Below are 18,950 nucleotides of genomic sequence, written 5' to 3'. Positions count from 1 at the left end.
CTGTGTCCAGTTCTGGGCACCACACTCTAGGAAAGGCTTTGGGTGAACTGCAGAGAGAGAAAGAAAGAGTCCAGACAAGAGGTTTAAAAAACATGAACTATAAGGCCCTGTTTTTTGTAACCTTTCATGTTTAGCCTCGAGGAAAGCAAACTGGGGGTGGGACCTGATAAAAGTCTTCAAACATGCTAAGGGCTGTTGTAAAGAGGACAGTGATCAGTTGTTCTCCACATCCACTGAAGGTAGGGCAAGAAGTAATGGGCTTAAATATTTAAGTTAGAGATTAGGAAAAGCTTTCTAACTCAAAGAGTAGTTAAGTGCCGGAATAGGCTTCCAAGGGAACTTGTGGAATCCCCGTCATCGGCCGCTTTTAAGAACAGGTTGGACAAACACCTGTCTAGGATAGTCTAGGTTTACTTCAAAGTGCCTCAGTACAGGGGGGCTGGACTGGATGACCTCTCGAGGTCCCTTCCAACCTGACATTTCTAGGATTCTCTGAAATCCCAATGCCCACTTTATAGAAGGGTAAAGACTTAAAGGTCACATGGTGAGTCAGCAGCAGAGAGAACAGAAAGCGGCAGCGTGGTCTAGTGAACAGAATACCGGACCATAGGGGTATTAAGGTTTGAGAGTTGGTCACACTTCTTGCATCAATGCATATGCTTGGGGTCTCCTCCTATGGATTGCATTGAAAATATTCTGTAACCAGCTCAGCACGTGCTAGGCCTAACATCCCTGCACTTGGCTGTCTCCTCAGATTCCGCATTGGCTTTAAGCACGCTTTCCGGTGGTGCCCTTTCATCAGTGCTAGGGAATACGAAGGGCTGGAAATGAAGTCTGCCAGGTACCTCCAGACCCAGAGCAGCATGTACAAGGTCAGCCGGATGGAGACAACTGTATCCTCCGTCACTGGCAACACTGAGGAAGACATTGAAGAGAGCAACAAAATTAAGCGCCTGTCCGTGGATATGACATCCAACGGCTCCTCCCGCAGTGACTCGAAAACCATCTCTGAGAGCTTCAGCTTCTATTCCAACACGCTGTCCTAAGCTGCCATCCAACCGAGCAAGGGTCAGAAAATATTGCATATACCGATGCCCCAGGTCTCCATTAACCATATATCCAGGTGTGCCTGTATTCACCTTTTCCTGATTAAGATGCTATGCCTTGGTTGTGACAGTAGCCACCTCTCAACAGTGTGCCTGTCTGACCCAGTGTAATTACACTGGTTAACACCAACAATATCTTCTTTCTCTATGGGATCTTGCTTGCAGTCGTTTGCGAGGCTGAATGCTTAACAGATGCTGTTCACTGAAAGCAGATCTTAATTTAGGATACAGCATTGGTAGATATCAGAACCTGGCCTGAAGTGATGCTGTTCATTCTCAAGCTATGCTCTGTCATTGATCGGTGTCTGAATGCAATAGAGATTTCCACTGGGGGGGGGGCGAGAGGGGAGGGGGCTTTTTCCATCCGCTTTCCCCACTATTTTTGTTGTCCTACCTCATCCCTTACTTGCCATTCACTTGTTGCTGATTAACAAAATGGAGAAATGGTATCAAAAGAGGAAGATGGTTGGTTCATAAGTCACCAGCTCTAATACAAAATGAGTGTCCACCTCCACTAGCTTAGTTGGCTACGCTACAGCAAGGCTGCCTCTATTGCACATGGTGTGTTAAACACAGAGAATTTCCGTTCCTTTTAGGTGAAGGAAAGATTGAGCTCTTGAGGTTTATTGCTACCATGCCTCTCTTTTTATTCTCCACTGCTCAACTCTCTGTCAAAGTATATTTCTCCTCCTTCTGAGGATCCTATTTGTAGTGTAGTCCAGCATTGTTTACTGGATTCAAGTTAAAATTGACCATGTGACACGTTCAGCTTCTTTTGTTCTTACCCCTGAAAAGGTTCTAGCACAACCTTTGATTTCATCTGTTCTCCTAGACTCAACTCTTTGCATGATCCTAACCTCATGATGCAAAGACTTCATCTCAGATCTGCAGTCATAGATCTTGATGAACCAAGCCAGAAGCTTGGGTGTTTGCTCTAGCTGGCTGGCTCTGGGGGTTTCAGATACACCTCAATCCATTGTCCTCGCTCTAATTCCTACACACAGCTAATTCGACACTCTAGAGCTTGGAAATGCCCTTTGTTTAAAGTTCTACATGGGGTTTGTGGCTTCTATCATTGTCATCTGGATAGTCCAAGAGATGCACAATACCAAATTCACTGATACATTCTTCCTTTTTTAACCCTCCCCAACACCCACCAAATTATTCTTCATATATAAAGGGAAATACCGCAAGAAACAAAATGTCTTTTTTAGCCCTAATTGTCAGGAAATATAGTTTGCAAACAGGCCTTCAGCAGTGCACACTTCCCAGCCTCTCAAAACATGTTTGGGTACTGGTCCTGTACATGGCCTGGGTTTTCCCTGGATGTTTCCCAGTTAACTGCTGACCAGACCTGACTATGCTTCATTTGGGACACCAGAGCAGCAAGATCTTCAGAGAGTGCCAAGAGACATCTGTCTCCAACACATGCAATTGTGATTGGACAGTAGAGATGGCAAAAAGCATCTTTTGAATGAACGAAACCTCAGAAGTGTGCATGTGGGGCTAGACTATGGATAACGAGAGAGATAGCAGTAGATAGTGCATGTAGACAGATGAAGGCTTAATGCCAGTGGAAAGTAATTTTGTAAATAAGCATGGAATAAGGGCTAACAGGAAAGAATATCATGTGTCATCTAATACAAATGTACTATGTAACTGAAAGGTACAAGGAATGTCTAACATATTTACAAACAAAACCTGCTAAAAAGGAAGTGGTATACGTCTATTGTGGAAGATGCTTTCCAGTGTATGCCTTGCATTTCAACACCATTACAGAAGAACCTCAGAGTTACAAACTGACCAATCAACCACATCTCATTTGGAACAAAGTACACCATCAGGCAGCAGCATAGACCAGAAAACCCCCCAAACAAAATACAGTATAGTACTGTCTTAAATGTAAACTACTATAATAAAGGGAAATCAGCATTTTCCTTCTGCATAGTGTAGTTTCAAAGCTCTATTGAGTCAATGTTCCGTTGTAAACTTCTGAAAGAACCACCAGAACGTTTTATTCAGAGTTACGAAAATTTCAGAATTACAAACAACCTCCATTCCCGAGGTGTTCACAACTCCGAGGTTCTACTGTAGTTGCAGCTTGAAAAACTCTGATTTGTTAAGAGACTGAAATACCTTGCAGATTCATGGGTGGGTCTAACTGTGGGGTAGGGAAAGGACTGCCTATCCTTTGGTTAAATCCCCTGAAATGTATGGAATTAAGTCAGAGATTACATTTGGGAGGTACTTTATTATGCAGCCTGTGAACTGACCGCAGGAAGATATAGCTGTTAAATAAATCCCCATCCCAAACTGGTTTTCATAGATGGCAGAAATACCTTTATTTAATTTAAGTAAGGATACCAGTAGTAAGTTCACAGATTTCTCTCATGGTTGTTGCTAGGTAGAACTAGAAAGAGCCACCCTATCCTTTTTTAGTCTACATTCTGCCAAGAAGGACATATCAGCCTGCCATTCTTTACTGTGATGACCTTATAAGGTTATAGGGTGCCACACTTTGTGTATACACTTGCTACAGTACCACCTCCTATATATTATTAACGTCTCCTTTCATCCAAGTCCTGGTTGAGACTCTCTCTCATGCTTCCAGTCTTGTGGGACAAGAGCTCACACTCATTTTCCCACTGTCGTCGCCTTATTCTTCAGATCATTTTCTAGTAGTTTGCATGATGTGGGGAAAAGGAGGGGTCACAGATGAAGGAGAGGATTTTTTTTTTTTGCATGCAGACTTCAGACCCACTGCTTGAAGTCTGACCCTATATCTACACCACTTGATATCATGCTGTCGTACAACATTTAAGTACCCAATGCACAGCATAAGCCCAGTGAACGGAAATGCCTTAGTGGGATAGTAGTAATGTAGTTTATGATGCAAGCAATGAGTTTTTGCTCTGACAAAGTTCTGTGGAATTGATCTTATCAGAGGTTTTTAAATGGATGTTGGATAATATCCTGTTTTTGCAAAATTTATCAGAGCTGCACTGCCAATACATAAAGAAGGTGCTGTAAAAGCAGGAGTTCATTTTTATGACAGTTCAGAGCAAAATGCTGGTTGACTTATTCAGACAAGCAGCCCCAAAAGAAATGTCAAATCAAAGTAAAACCACATAATTCAAAGTAAAGCTCTACGTGAGTACATACATGAGTAAGGCAAGCAAGATTTGGCTTATACTCCCAACATTATATACACAAAATTTGTGCTGGGCTGGTACCTACAGGTTGACCTTAAAAAACAAACACACACACCTAACCAGCCTACATTCCTGCATGCTTTATGCTATAGTGGTTCCATACTTACAAGGCTCACAAGGAGAACAAGAATTATGGTTTTCTTTTATCAGTGGCCTACTTACAGTAAGTTTACAACCAACACTAGATGTTAAACATGGGAGAGCCCTAAGGACATGCATAGGGATAATAAAGTCACCATAGTTCATAACACAAGATACTTCTTGTTCATACTTCAGCTTTACAAGCAACTCTGTTCATACCCAAGTGTTTTTACTTGGAGTAATAACTCAGTGAGAAAGTAGTAAGTAATGTTACAGTTTTTCTGGTGAAATCAAAAGTGATGGAATACACAATCATCAATATCTGTATGCTGTAACTGTTTACAGAGAGTTTTGAATAGTTTACAAGGTTAGATCGGGGGTCATTCTTATTAATATGTGTGTGAACTGTATCATAGCTGCAGGCCCTAAAATAGATAAGTACAATAGGGCAGATTCCTGGAGTTCAGGGGCTGTTCTTCATGGCTAGTCCTCACACACGGAGACCAAACAAGATGACATACAAATCACAATGCCAAAGTGCAGCAAGGTCACAACCTCATGATATAAAGACATCATCTCAGATAGTCAAAATCAATGTCTACAGAACCAAGCCGAACATGGTGCATTTGCTTTAGCTGGCTATCTTTGGTAGCTTTGGATAGGCCAATGGACTGACCCCTAACTCAAATTCCCACACAAAGCTGATTAGATCTTCTAGCCCCGACTGTGGGCTATACCAACTCACTAACACATTCTTCCTTATATATCCCCAGACACCCGCCACGTTACTGTCAGTGATCAACATACATACAGCAAGAAGAAAATTAGCAGCTCCGTCTTATTTGCCACTATCTAGAATAAATTTGCAGAGAGGGGAAAGGGGGTAGCTCAAGTGATAGGTGTAACCCAAACTGCCATTACTTGTGGCCCATGCAAGAGAAATGCACTTAGCTCTATGCACTGGAAAGGATGATCTGTGGCTAACATGGTCTTCAGACTACCATTACCAACCACACAATGATCCAAAACTAGCTGCTTGGCTCATTTTGAGACATTAGCGTTTCTACTATGCCAACCCAACAGTTCCCATTCCTGTATGGAAGAGGAGTGTCTACAGTCTTCTACATTTATGCAACATAGGTGAAGCCCACTAGCTCTTGGCAATCTGCCCTGAGCTGGGAAAGCACAGTTGCCTCTCAGCTAGAATAATCTTGCAGGATTTTATAACCACAATGGGCTTCATGGACCTATTCTACAAGATTCAATCTTCTTCCTGTCCTTAGAGAGAAACATCCAGACTCAAATCTTTTAATGTCATGTTCATAATTTCTCCACCCCATATACTATATAAAGAATGTCACAGCCCAAGACTCAACGATTTGTCACCTTGTCAGTCCATTCACAAAATCCACAGGCCAGTATTTTAAACGATCTGAAATGGTTTGCATGCAGATGGCTGAATCACTGTAAAACCTCTAGGCTGAGCTTCATGATGCCCTGGAGAAGGGGGTAATAAATCTGAGCAACAGCTGGAGAAAGGTAAAAGATCATAGTTGGCTTTCCCTGAGAGACTGGGTTTTTTTTGCCTTCCTCTGTAGTGTGGGGCATGGGTCACTTGCTGGTTGAACTAGAGTAAATGGTGCATTCTCTGTAATTTGAAGTCTTTAAATCAAGATTTGAGGACTTTGCTAACTCAGCCAGAGGTTAGGGGTCTATTACAGAAGTGGGTGGGTGAGGTTCTGTGGCCTGCAATGGGTAAGAGGTCAGACTAGATAATGATTTCATTCAGTCCGAGTCTAAACTTTTAGCCCTGGACAACATGATTCTAATTCTGTGCAATATGATACATTCAGAAAAAAAAAATCACAGTGTGATGTACCAATGGCTTGTGATGTTCAATTCATGGTCCAGCTAATGATTACAGTATTGTATGATGTGCATTCAGTGGTAATGTCTATGTAAAACAAAAAATGTTGATTTTGTTTACTGTTAAGTCAAAACATATTTTCATAAATAAACATTTATTTCGTGAGGCTGTGTTGCAAACTGGCTGCTGGATAAACAGTGATTTTAGCTGCATGGGGGTTGTTGGGGATGCCAGTCAAGAACTGGAAAGGTAGGTGGGTGAGAGGTATTCTCTCTGGGTTTGAACGAAGGGGCGGTCACTTTCACTGAATTTAAAGACCTTGACACACAAGAGCAAAAGGAGATGCTGCAGAACTCAGAGTCCCAAGGAGTAATGATACATCTGTAATGATACATCTATGAACAGCTAGGGGAGGCTGATCAGGGGAACAGCTATATGAGAGCAGATCAGCATTCCATTAAGTGTGACACACTGCGTCTGAGAGTGGCTGTAATGTTTTAAAATGGGAGGTACTTACCAGCTCCTTTCTTTACATGAAGAACTGCTGTCGGACAACTGGGAAGACCCTTCTGGCAGTAGCCTGTAACACAATTATTTTCAATTATGTAGCGCTAACAAGCTTAGACATATAAGACCTGACAAAGCATTTAAACATGTGCATGAATTTCCAATAGGATGACCCATGTGCTTAAAGTTACATATGAGCTTAAGGGCTTTGCCGGGTTGGGGCCTTACACAAACCAGAGAGTTACACCACTAAGATGCAATATAAATACGGGACCAAATCCAGCCCTGGTGTGAGTAGGCACAATTCCCATCAACTTCAACAACAGTTGTGTCTATTTATGCAGGGGCTGAATTTGGTCCTTCGCGTTGCAGGTGATCCCACTAAAATATTAATACCCTGATGCTAATCAGCTCTCAGGTTTCCTGGGGAAGGCACCACTGTGAACAGACTTCATCACCCGAGACTGCTTACGCTTCTGTAGCCTTCTCAAGCACACCAGGCTTGCTCCCGGCAATCTATCCCAGCCTTGCACGAATACACCATCCTGTCGCTTCTGTGCTTTGTATCGTAATATCTATTCTTACAGTTACTTCTAAAAATTGGACCACAACCAGGGCCGGCCCTAAACCAAACGGCATCGCAGGTGAGGAGGGTCTGCAGCACCCCACCCCCCAGTCGTTAAACTTATTTTTATTGCATTTGTAGCCCATTTCACAACTTTGATGCACGATTTATCCCTGTCACATAAAAGATGATACATTTGCACACTCGAATCTGTATTTACGGAAAGTCTCAGCAAGTCCGGAAGGTTCCACAAGATTCTACAAAGGTCCAGAACATTCTGGGAGGTTAGTGAAGAATGAATCCACACACTGAATACTTGAAACATGCGACTCCAAATGTTCTATTTTCCCTTTTGTTGCTAACCACAAAAACAGCCCCCCCAAGCCTGGCACCCCCCATGCCCAGCACCCCAGGGTCACCTGCCTCTAAATTCAGCCTTCAACGCAACAGTGAGTGCATATTTAAGTGGTTTTCTCTAGATGTACCAATCATAAGTATTCCCATTGAGGGGGAAAAACAGCCCCATCCTTATACCTAAAGACAGCACAGACGGTATTGCAATCAGTAGCTGACTATTCCTATCTCTCACACACACAACCCCTTTTAATCATCTCCAGAAGATTGTAATTTACAATTTTTAATTGAACTCGTGCTGCAAAGGCAAACCTGATTGACATCTCCGCTGAAGTCCCAGCCGCACACATGCTCATAGACCAAGCCTTCGGCAGATCCCTTTTCATTACAGATCACTTCATTGGGGCGGGGGGAGGAAGGGAACCCTAATGTATTTTTGCCATGGAACAGCTTCGTGCTGGCCGTGCTACGAGGGAACATCACAGCTGAGTGGAGATTACAGCTCCTGGATGCATGTTCTTCGTTAGCTTCACGTCAGGTAGAGAAAAGGGGACTGTCAGGGATGATTATCCACCTTATGTGATTGGAACTCATTTCCCCTCACTCTAAATGAGTGTAGGAAGCCAGAGGCAAATCCCTGCTCAGCTGTCACCCAGCCCCAAGGCAAGTTAGAGCCACACAGGAGCAGCTCTAACTTACACTGCTTGCATAAAGAACCTTATCCTGCCAGAGGCTATGGGGTAGCAGAGCTCCAACTCACCTGCAATACGTCACACTCCCAATCCCCTTAGGCAGAGCTGTCTCAAAGAGCTTTACATCAGTGGAGAATTCCCCTGCACCGCGAGTTCTCCACTAACTATCTACAGTCATTAAGGACACTTTGCATCACTTTCAGAAGAGATAGGTTATGCTTCGTGCAAAGCGGCCATGCTGGGCCATAGAATCCAGCCCCACATGCTCTGACAAAGCATCTTGTTTTTGATCTTCCCACTGGTGATACCTCTATGCAGTGGTCATGCCCAAATGCTAGAAGAATTCCCCCTTAAGGGGCTAGCCTAGGCTTCTCTCATCCCACGCTGGCCTCAGAGCAGAATTCAAATTCCCTCTCTTCTCAAAGGGACAAGTTATTACCCAAATTAGCTGGGATGGAGCAAATTGAATTAGTCTCAGCCTAGCAAAAGCAAAAGTAATATAGGGTAGCTCTGTCTCCCTCTAGAGCCAAGGCCATGGAGAGTGGATTGTATGTCTGCTAAATCCAATGGATGTGTGTCTAGATTTTTTTAAAAAGTATTTAGGCACTTTAAGTTGGAGATAGATGCCCAGTGAGGTTTTCAGAGGGCTTAGTTCCCTAGTTCTCATTGAAATCAATGGGAGTTAGGCACATCTGAAAATTTCATTGGGCACCATCTACATTTTAAAGTGCCTAAATACCTTTAAAAAGCCAGCCTGTGGTCTTTTAGCTCAACCAATAGGAGCTCTTCCTTGGAGATCCAGAAAGCCCAGGGTCAGTCCCCCCCCCACACCAAAAGCATCGTGAATATCTGGTTTCTTCCAGTTTAGTCACAAAATGGCTTAATCTAGTTCCCCCACTATACTGAATTCAATTCAATCCTCAGAGTCTTCCTTCTTGTCCTTGCTTTTATAACATTGGCCAATGTATCACCTTATCAATATGTGTTATTCACATCCCATATATTAATATGCATTACGCACACAATATCAATATAACTATATATTGCATATGTATTTCTAGCAGTTGGCCTGTCTTTCTATAACCCGGTTCACATATGTTAAGTATCCCAGAACACTTTGCAAAGCTGAAAATCATCTTTGGCATTAGAAAACGCAAAAAACTTACATTAAAAGGCAAAATACATCATTGTTTTGTCCTGGCACAAACTGGGGAGGTACTGTCACTGAACAGTACCTCAGATGCTTGTATCCAAAACGTAGTTAAGGGAGGTACAGAACAACGAGTTAAGGAACCGGTACAGATGGATGGGTCGGATTTTAGTGATTCTAGAGTTTTGTAACCTGTACGATCATCCTATAAATACTACTAGTTGAAACGTGCAACTCTGGAAGCACATCTTCTGCATAAGGTGAATTTAACAACCCTGCATGAGATGGCTTCCCAGAAAATGGTATCATATTGAGCCTTTCTTCCTGTACTACATTACTATTGACTTTTAGCAATAAACCTGTCTGATATTCGTTATTTGGTCTCTTGAATATATTCCACACCTAATGAAAGCATGGTCAAGCAACTAACTATACAATTTATCAACTGTACATTCCTTTGGGTTGGGCTAAATTCAGCCTGGAGGTGCCAGCTCTCAGCAAAAGGCTTCTGAACTAGAGCATCTTTCCCTGTAATGCAAGATTGTTCTCTAGCGTGAGCTGGCCAACCACAAATAAAGCTGTGTGGGTCATTGAACAAGCGTCAAAGCTTTCCAGCTGGAGCCATGTGGGTATCAAAGTACTCACTGCTCTCACAATCCTACCATTCCTATCTTGCTGGCAAAGGGTATGATGCATCTCCCTCTAGTGGCTGGTTCATTAGAGGATAACAGCCTACTATGGCTACCAGTTAAGGCATTTATTCTTTTAGTTCAAGAGATAGAAAGCTGGACTCTGAGAATCCCTCCCTATTCATGCCCCAGTCAGTGGATCATTAAATTTACAAGTTACACACTAGATGAACCATCTCCAGATCAATTCGTCATTGGTGGCAACACTTGAACAACAGGGAGCTAATGGGGAGAGGCTCTGCAGCAATTTATTCCCACTCGCCCTGGGCCAGACCAACTTTCCATTCAGCACCACCTGATTCTCAGGCGATACTCAACAGGCATATCCCAGATCTCTTTCTTGGATCACAGTTTACTCAGGCTATGGCTACACTGCAGAGCTTTCTGTGGCCCAGCTGTACCGATGCAGCTGCATTTCTGTAGGGCCGCTAGTGCAGACGCTCTCAAACGATGGATGAGCGCTCTTTGGTTGACTTAATTACTCCAGCCCCTGCAAGTGGCGGTAGCAGCTCTCCTGCTAATATAGCACTGTCCATACTGGCGCTTAGGTCAGTGCAACTTGGGGTGTGAATAAGCCACCCCCTTGAGCAACATAGCTTATACTGACTTAAGCTGCAGTGTGTACACAGCCTTAGTCTCTCCCTGGTTCTTTCTCTTTATTGTTCTCTTCTCTATACATCCCAGACTTTGCACCTATAACCTCACCTACTGCCTGTTGGGATATGCTACATAGTGGGTCACAGGACACGTCAGCCCAGAGATAGGTGCAATATAAGTTTTCACACCCAGAAGAATCTAAAGTCTGATTCTCCAGTGCCTTGCACGATTATACAAGTCTGAATGGGAGTATTGTACATCCACACCGGATTGCTGAAAATGACTGCACACAGCGCAGAGCAATGGAGGAAAAAACGGTCCTGGAGTTGAATCACAAGGTAGGGGAATGCTAGTTCCCAGTTATTTTTGGAGCATGCTGAATAATGCGGAAGCCTCAGGGGTATCATAAATTGATCTGGCTCCAGCCCATGTTGGCAGTGTTCTATACTATGCACCATATTGGAGGATTCCTTTTGCAAAGCTGACATTTGCAGGGCAATATATAATGCATTTGCTGACTACTTATCACGCCACCCAATGACTTAATACAGAGTTTCAGAGTAGCAGCCATGTTAGTCTGTATTCGCAAAAAGAAAAGGAGGACTTGTGGCACCTTAGAGACTAATCAATTTATTTGAGCATAAGCTTTTGTGAGCTACACTGAAGTGAGCTGTAGCTCATGAAAGCTTATGCTCAAATAAATTGGTTAGTCTCTAAGGTGCCACAAGTCCTCCTTTTCTTTTTGCGAATACAGAGTGTTACTAAACTGCACTGTCAGCCATCTGGGGTGTTCCTAAGTTTTGCTTTCAGCTCTGCTATAAAGCCTTAAACTTCTCAAAGCCTAGTTCTGCTTGCCTGATCCCAAGGCAATATGCTGTTAACCCCTTCCTGAGTAGGTGCCTGGTAGAAGTACCCCTCTCCATTTCAACAGAGGCCCCAGATGCATGTTGAACAGGAACTGTGCTCCAGTAGATTTCTGCAGAGCCCCGCGAGAGCTCCCCCCACTTCAGGGTAGAAAAGCAATTAAGCAATTCCTCCCCAGGACTGTCTTCAAGAGGAAGGGACAGAGCCATTGAAGACTAACCAAGCGAGTCAAGAAAACGTCATGACCAATGGTAGCAAAGGCTGCTGATAGAATTAAAATGGTTAGCCATTAAAGACAGAAGAGTCTCTCCTGAAAATCTTTACTCCCGTTGATCCTTTTTGTATCAACTCCTCCTTAATAATCCTACCTGATGCTTTGGAGCCCTCCATGAACTCTATTGGCTGAGATCTGTTTCTGGAAGATAGACTGAGTCAGATTTCCTCTGGGGGCAGGTTACCCTATCAATACCCGCTTTTTGCGCTGTCTAGTGATATAGCTGGGACTGGAGTGTTAGAGACAAGATATGGGACCGTGGGTCCCATCTGTTACATTTCCTGGCATATACACAGAAAGCCATCTCTCTTGGACGGTTTAGACACAACAAATCCTGCATCTTGGAAGGGGGTTAGACTAAATGACCCTTGTGGTCCCTTCAAAACCTATGGTTCTACGCTAGATAAAAAACAAAATACTCTTGATGGACGGCTGCAATGTAACATGACTTTGTTTCTTAGAATTCAGAACGATGCTACACAAGAACCCACAATCAGAGAGGGAGAAAACAGGCTATTCTCTAAACTCATCCCACCTTACTTGAGGCTGGCTCTCTGCAGAACTGACTGCTCAGGACATAGATCCTCCACGTCCCTCCAGAGCCCCCTAGCTTGGAATCAAGGCCAGGAAGACCCACAGAAATTTAAAGTGACAGACTGCACAGTTTTAATACCCCCACATGATCCAGTCTGGCAATCCCTACATTCTGATCAGCAAGATGTGAAGCGATCCATCACCTTATTCTGCCTGTCCCTATGCCCTCTTCATTTCTCACCTACCCCTTGTTTGAAGTTTAAAAGCATCTCTCCTGCCTCTTCAGGGACATGGAGAGTCTGGGCTTTTTAAACATGTCTTTCATTTCACATAACTGATTCCCTCTGTAGTTAGCAGCACCATTCTGCCTCTGGGAGACCACCAACCATTCAGAGCAAAATAATAAATATTTCATAGAAGATGGGAGGGAAGGATTTTATATCAAACCCATCTCAGAAGGGTTCTTATTGGAGCAGAACTTGCTGGAGGAGTCTGAATTTATTGATCGCTGCTTCATTTTAAAGGATGATTAAGAAAGAAGAAATTTGAATGGCAGCTCTTAACTCAGCAGTCCAGCCCCCAGCCAACTCATTTAGATTAAGGAGGAGCAAACTCAGAGACTTCAGCCTTTGTGGGGCGGGGGGGTGAAGATGAGATTTTCACCCCGATATAGCACTTATATACCACTCTAACAGCGGAAAGAGAATATAAGAACGGCCATACTGGGTCAGACCAAAGGTTCATCTAGCCCAGTATCCCGTCTTCTGACAGTGGCCAGTGCCAGGTGCCCCAGAGGCAATGAACAGAACAGGGAATCATCAAGTGATCCATCCCCTGTTGCTCATTCCCAGCTTCCAGCAAACAGAGGCTAGGGACACCCCTCAAAGAATTCTAGTCGATTGGTGAGACATGGTTTCCCTTTACAAAACCATGCTGACTCTTCCACATCAAATTATGTTCATCTTTGTGTCTGACAATTTTGTTCTTTACTATAGTTTCAACCAGTTTGCCCGGTTCTGAAGTCAGGTTTACCAGCCTGTAATTGCCAGGGTCACCTCTGGAGCCCTTTTTAAAAATTGGTGTCACGTTAGCTGCAGCCCACCTGCTTAGCATCCAGGACCACCCAAATCTGAGCAGGGGTGTAGGGTTGCCACAGCAGCCCACAGCATCCCTGGGGCCCCTGAAATACGGGATGGAGCTCTGCGCCCGCCCTTCAGAAAGCTACGCTCCGGCAGCTCTGCCCTGCAGGGTTCTGAGCCGTTCCGTGCGCGTGCCCAGCTCGGCAGGTGAAACCCTGTGCCTGGAGGCACCAGGGCTAGGAAGAGCGTGTGGCATCGGCGGAGAAGCTGAGCTAGCACCGTCTGTCATTGCCACTCCACCTGAAAGTCGGGGCCCACCCAAATTTCCACTCCTAGCTACACCACTGGTTTGTAGCCTGATATACATCCGGTATGGTTAGTCAGGTCTTGTTAGTGGAGGTCCTGGTTTCCCAGGGAGTGGCTTCTTCCAATTTGCCCTGCTAATAGAGGATGACTTTTCCTCACAGATAAGGACCCCACCATAATTACCCAGGCTCTCTTCCCTCCAGATTGGATCACTGCAAAGCACACTCTGTGTAGATTGCTAAAACAAGGCATAGGCACCACCTGAGTTCTATTGTGAAGGCCTACATGGGCCAGTGAATTTCACCTGCCACTTCCATGGTGCTCATCTTCAAGACCAGTAAAGAACTTTAGTTACTGCAGTATGTTGCTGCCCTCTTAGAGCCCAATCCTACAAAATGCCAAGCACCCTCAATTGCCACTGAAGTGAGATTTCAGCATGTTCAGCCATCTCCACAAGGCATTCACAGGATCAGGTCTTACACCTGTCCTGGAACAGAGATGGTTAAAAAGCATGCATGGCAATCTCTTCTTCTAGCCCCACACCAAAGCTTAATTCCCAAGGAACAGCTCTGCCTTATGAATGGACTTCCATCAGAGGCTAAGGGAGAGAGCAAACTCTCTTGCGGATATCCAGCTTCCTTCTCCAAGAAGGATCGCCTTTGTATAGGACCTTGTATAACTCAAAACTTTCAAACACCACCAGCACCGAACGTCTTCCCAAAACTGATCATTTGCTCACATGCTAAAAAAAAAAAATGAACTTGGCAGATTTGTAACAGTGCCACCTAGTGACACCTGCCCTAATATTATTTACTAGTCACTTTCCAGTATTTCCCTGTTGTGTATAAAGCTGTACAAACATACAAACAGTCCCCGCCCCTCAAAAATTACAGTCAAAGAATATTTTTGCTTTAGCATTATCAAAAGCCCCATGCCTCTTACCACTAAAGTAAAACTTCACAGCATGAAATAGTTTTATGTAGAATTTGAAAAGGAGCAAGTCAAAAATGTTTTGCAAGATTAAATTTGTAATGCATAGCAAGTCATTCTCTCTGTTAACAACCAATAGGCCACTTTATTCAAATGTAACAGAGCAGAGTTAAGCATTCAGAGTCATGACAAGTTTGGATTTGACATTGGCTTCTAGAATAAATGGGCATTGCTGAACGTTAAAGCCCACATATACATTTATGAAGATATTAAACACTGCAATACTTATTTTATAGATGTCAGGAAGAAGAATCCGTCTTCAAAGGGTGAGTAAATTGTGTTCGATTTGAACACATTCACAGCTGGTGTGAATCCATGAAGCTCTGATACTCAGTTCAAGCTATGTAAATATGCCAATTTGCACCAGTTGAGAATCTAGCTAATTGTTTTATAAATCAAATGTGCAGGCACAGAAACTGTAGCTGTCACATTACCTATAATGCTGGGTTTATTATTCACAACATAACTAAAATCCCTTTCAGGCACAGACCATGTTTTTGTTGCGTGTGGACAGCTGTCTATACCATAGGTGCCTTTGATCACAAGTAGTAAATATCAGCAAAGTCCAAGGATATGCAAAACACTTCCATTCGCAAGGGGAGATTGAAACTAACATCAAAATTAGAAATTAATTTTGGCCTGTTAAATTTGGGCCACTTTTTCAAAATGACCTTTACCCAACCTCTGAATTTCTGTGCTCTGAACTGGATTTGTAGCAAATACAAATGCTCTCAAAAGTATCTGACGTTACCTGTGAACAACACAAATGGGACTGAGGAATTTGGTGGCAGCTCTAATTGAAGGAAAATTGGCAAGAGCCAGGAGCCCTGGACGGGGATGAGTGGAGAATTATATTAACACCCGAACATCAAAATGTGTTTTACAAATATTAGCTATGACTAAGGATACACATGGCATTGGCCACTGTTGGAAGACAGGACACTGGACTAGATGGACCTTTGGTCTGACCCAGTTTGTAGAGATTCAGACGCTGAGAGCCCCAGCTGCAGTCCCTGGATCTGATGGCGCTCAGCACCTCGTGGGGGGGGGGGAGATAAATCAGATCCTGGGGGTTAATTGGGCTCCCAAAAACTTGAGGCATCCCAAAATAGGGGATGCTTTTGAAAATTGTTGGCCTAAGAGAATTGCTCCAGGCTACACAGCAGGTCAGTGGCAGAGAAGGGGAGAGAAGTCAGGAAACCAATACCCTGTGCTTTCAAACCATTAGGTCACAGGCAAGGTACCAGAAAGGAAGAGCTTCTGAAACCTAATCTAAGCTACCATAAAGTTAAATCTAAATGCAAGAATTATTGGCCTGAACAGAAAACCCGGGTGGTTCTTCTAGAAAAATGAGCTAAGAAAATACCAATTCACTTCTGCTATGAGGGCATTTTGGTCCTAAAATACAGTTGTGTAAAAACAAATAGACTTTGGGTTTCCTATTATGTAGCCTCGACCCTGATCTTTGGATGATTTTACATTGTGTGAAACTAAATGTTGGCATGCGGAAATGGCAGAGAACAAACAGACACTGATGGGTTGTTGGCTGACAGCTAATGAGAAACTCCTAAGAGAATTGTTCTGTGCAAAGGAAAAAGGGTTTTATTTTTGTTTTTTTGGTCATTACATTTCAACAGAGAGACCACAAAAGAAAGTCATATTTCAATTGCTGAAAAGTAATTTATATCCAAGGGATGAATAAAGACGTTGCCAGAATCCGTAAAAGAGTGATTTAAAGAAGCAACAAAACAAATTAACTTGGCATTTGAACGAAACCATCAAATCATATCTAGGAACTGTCAACAACAAGAGTAACATAATTTTGACTGAATCCAAACTGCCTGGAAAATTTTAAAAGAGAAAAATGCATGGGGATTCTTTTCTACATGCTTGGAGAACTAGCTTCAATTTAGCAAGTCACGGTGCAGCCACTTATTTGCCTTGAAACTTCATCTTCCTTATTTTCAAGCAGAGTCCACTTCTACTAATGATTAAAATTCATACCCACCTACCATAAGTGCATTTGCAAAGTTACAACCGAGCTCCAGAAAACATGACTGATCCCAGTAAAGGACCACTAGCAAACAAAACAGTGGGCTGCTTCTATATTGGTCCCCAGATCCCATTGTGTTTGTGGGTACTTACACTGTTTAATGGTACTTGCGTTATGTGACCTTTCTGTGGGTGGAAGTGGACCAAAGAGATACCAGCTTCATGCCAACATGATTCACAAGGGAGTGGGGTTCCTCCAGACTCACTTAAAAAAAGAAAAGAAAAATTTGCTACCGTGATCATGCTATGGGCCAGATTAGTCATTGCCTTATGGTGTGTGTTGGTCTTAACCTCTCTCAGGATATCATCCTCTTTATGCCAGGCATAGAGCTGAATCCAGGGGCAAATGGAGACATGGCCAATGGCAACCTGTGTCCTAAAGGTCACTGCACCATGCCAACAAGAAAGAGCAGCCCATGGAACTGCCCTACCCTGCACAGAGAGCTGATCCAACCCCCCCCCCCCGGTAACTCCTTAATAGGGAGGTCCAACCCCTGCCCTCTGCCCCCATATTAACATAGGGATAGATCTGCTGCTGTGGGACCACTAAGTCTAGTATCCTACCTCCAGCACTGGCCAATATCAGATGCTTCTAAAGGAAAGTGAAAAACTAATGCATCTAAATCAATAATACAGTGCTATACATGTTGCTGCACATGGGTGAAGAATTCTTCCCTGGTACGTCCAATGACCAGCTACATAAGAGCTAATTTATATTATTTTATCCTGCATGCTGCAAATGGTGTGGGTCATAAAATTATCCAGTCCTTTCAAATCAAGCAAAACACAGCCAATGTGTCGAGTCTTGTTCTTCACTTTCATTCCACAGTCTGAGGTTGAGATTTCGCAGGACGTCTAGGGAGTTAAGTCACAAGACAGTATGGGCTAGATCCAAATTGTTGAGCACCAAGTAATGGTATTCCAAAAATTATTAAAGTGTATAAACTACAGAAACAAGAAAATGCAGGGGCCAAATCTTAAGTTCTCTCTCATATGTCCATTCAGGCATGTGATTCCCACTATTTTAGTCTCATGAGGTTTTTTGCCAGGCCTTAGGGGATGCCATGATTAAAAACAAAATAATTAGGGTGACTAACTGGCTGTTTTATTATTAAAGGGGGAAATTAAACACAAACAATAAACCATGTTTATTTCAGTTACAAATTCTTTTGTATGTCTGTCTGCTGACAGCCTTGAGGAATTACACCTTTGAGAGTGGCCCTGTCTTTGGTAGCTCTAGATAAGACTAAAGTATATCATTCTGAACTCTCAGATCATCTCACCTTTTAGCTCTTTCTTGTATTAAGTCCAATGTCTGAGATATTCCTTGAGTTTTATTAGAACTTCAACTCATGAACCATGTTTCAAACAAGTGTCTTAGCCTTGAAATAGTATTTAAACTTACATGATTCTTAAACAGTCTTTAGCTTAAATAGTCCTCCAAAAAGGCATTGATTTGTCTTAAGAACCACCTCTCCAAGAACTGTTATCTTTCTGAGTTTGGTAGGGAAGTTGCTTAAGCACTACTAGGTAACTAATTAATTGCCCAATCAATACCTTGTACTCAAATGGCTTCTTATATTAATAATCAATGATAGTATACATGTGTATAAAACATACGATTGTTTATATAACAATGGCATCATGCTATTATTGTAAGGCTTGCATTTAAATACAAAAAACATTTACAAATAAGCACCACAGGGAAGCTTATGCTATTTTTAAGGATTTTAAGAATAAAAAAAAGTTTTCTACAAACTGTGTCCCAACTATGCATGTAACTTTAAGGGAAACATGAATTCATTTTTAATAACAATATTCTGAAAATTCTGTGTGTGAATTTAAAATTGAAGTTTTTCTTTATGAAGCTGGAGAGAGGAGGTACCTGTCTTAGCTTTTGTGGCCTTGACGTGTCAGATGCTATACATCTTTTCCCTTTGGGATCTTAGAAAAAGGAGAATATACACATTTCTTAAAGGGGGAGGTGGGTAGTTCTTTGAGAAGACACTCCCATTCCAAAGTAACCAAACA

At 42.9% G+C, this 18,950-nt stretch overlaps 1 protein-coding gene and 1 long non-coding RNA gene across 2 annotated transcripts in view; one reads left to right on the top strand and one right to left on the bottom strand.

Annotated features, from left to right (window-relative positions):
* The window catches only part of TACR1 (tachykinin receptor 1), a 97,837-nt gene extending 91,586 nt beyond the window's left edge, over positions 1-6,251 (top strand). Inside the window, exon 5 of the mRNA XM_038385054.2 lies at positions 755-6,251. Within this exon, the coding sequence (XP_038240982.1) occupies positions 755-1,046 (292 nt within the window). The 3' untranslated portion in view covers positions 1,047-6,251. The remainder of the gene's footprint in view (positions 1-754) is intronic.
* The window catches only part of LOC119848813, a 187,076-nt gene that overhangs the window by 75,531 nt on the left and 92,595 nt on the right, over positions 1-18,950 (bottom strand). Inside the window, exon 3 of the long non-coding RNA XR_005290343.1 lies at positions 6,784-6,846. This is a non-coding gene — a long non-coding RNA (uncharacterized LOC119848813). The remainder of the gene's footprint in view (positions 1-6,783; positions 6,847-18,950) is intronic.

Source organism: Dermochelys coriacea, chromosome 26 (genome assembly GCF_009764565.3).
Source record: "Dermochelys coriacea isolate rDerCor1 chromosome 26, rDerCor1.pri.v4, whole genome shotgun sequence".
NCBI classification, from domain to species: domain Eukaryota; kingdom Metazoa; phylum Chordata; order Testudines; family Dermochelyidae; genus Dermochelys; species Dermochelys coriacea.
The sequence above is the reverse complement of the archived record's forward strand: the minus strand, read 5'-3'. Positions and strand labels throughout refer to the sequence as shown.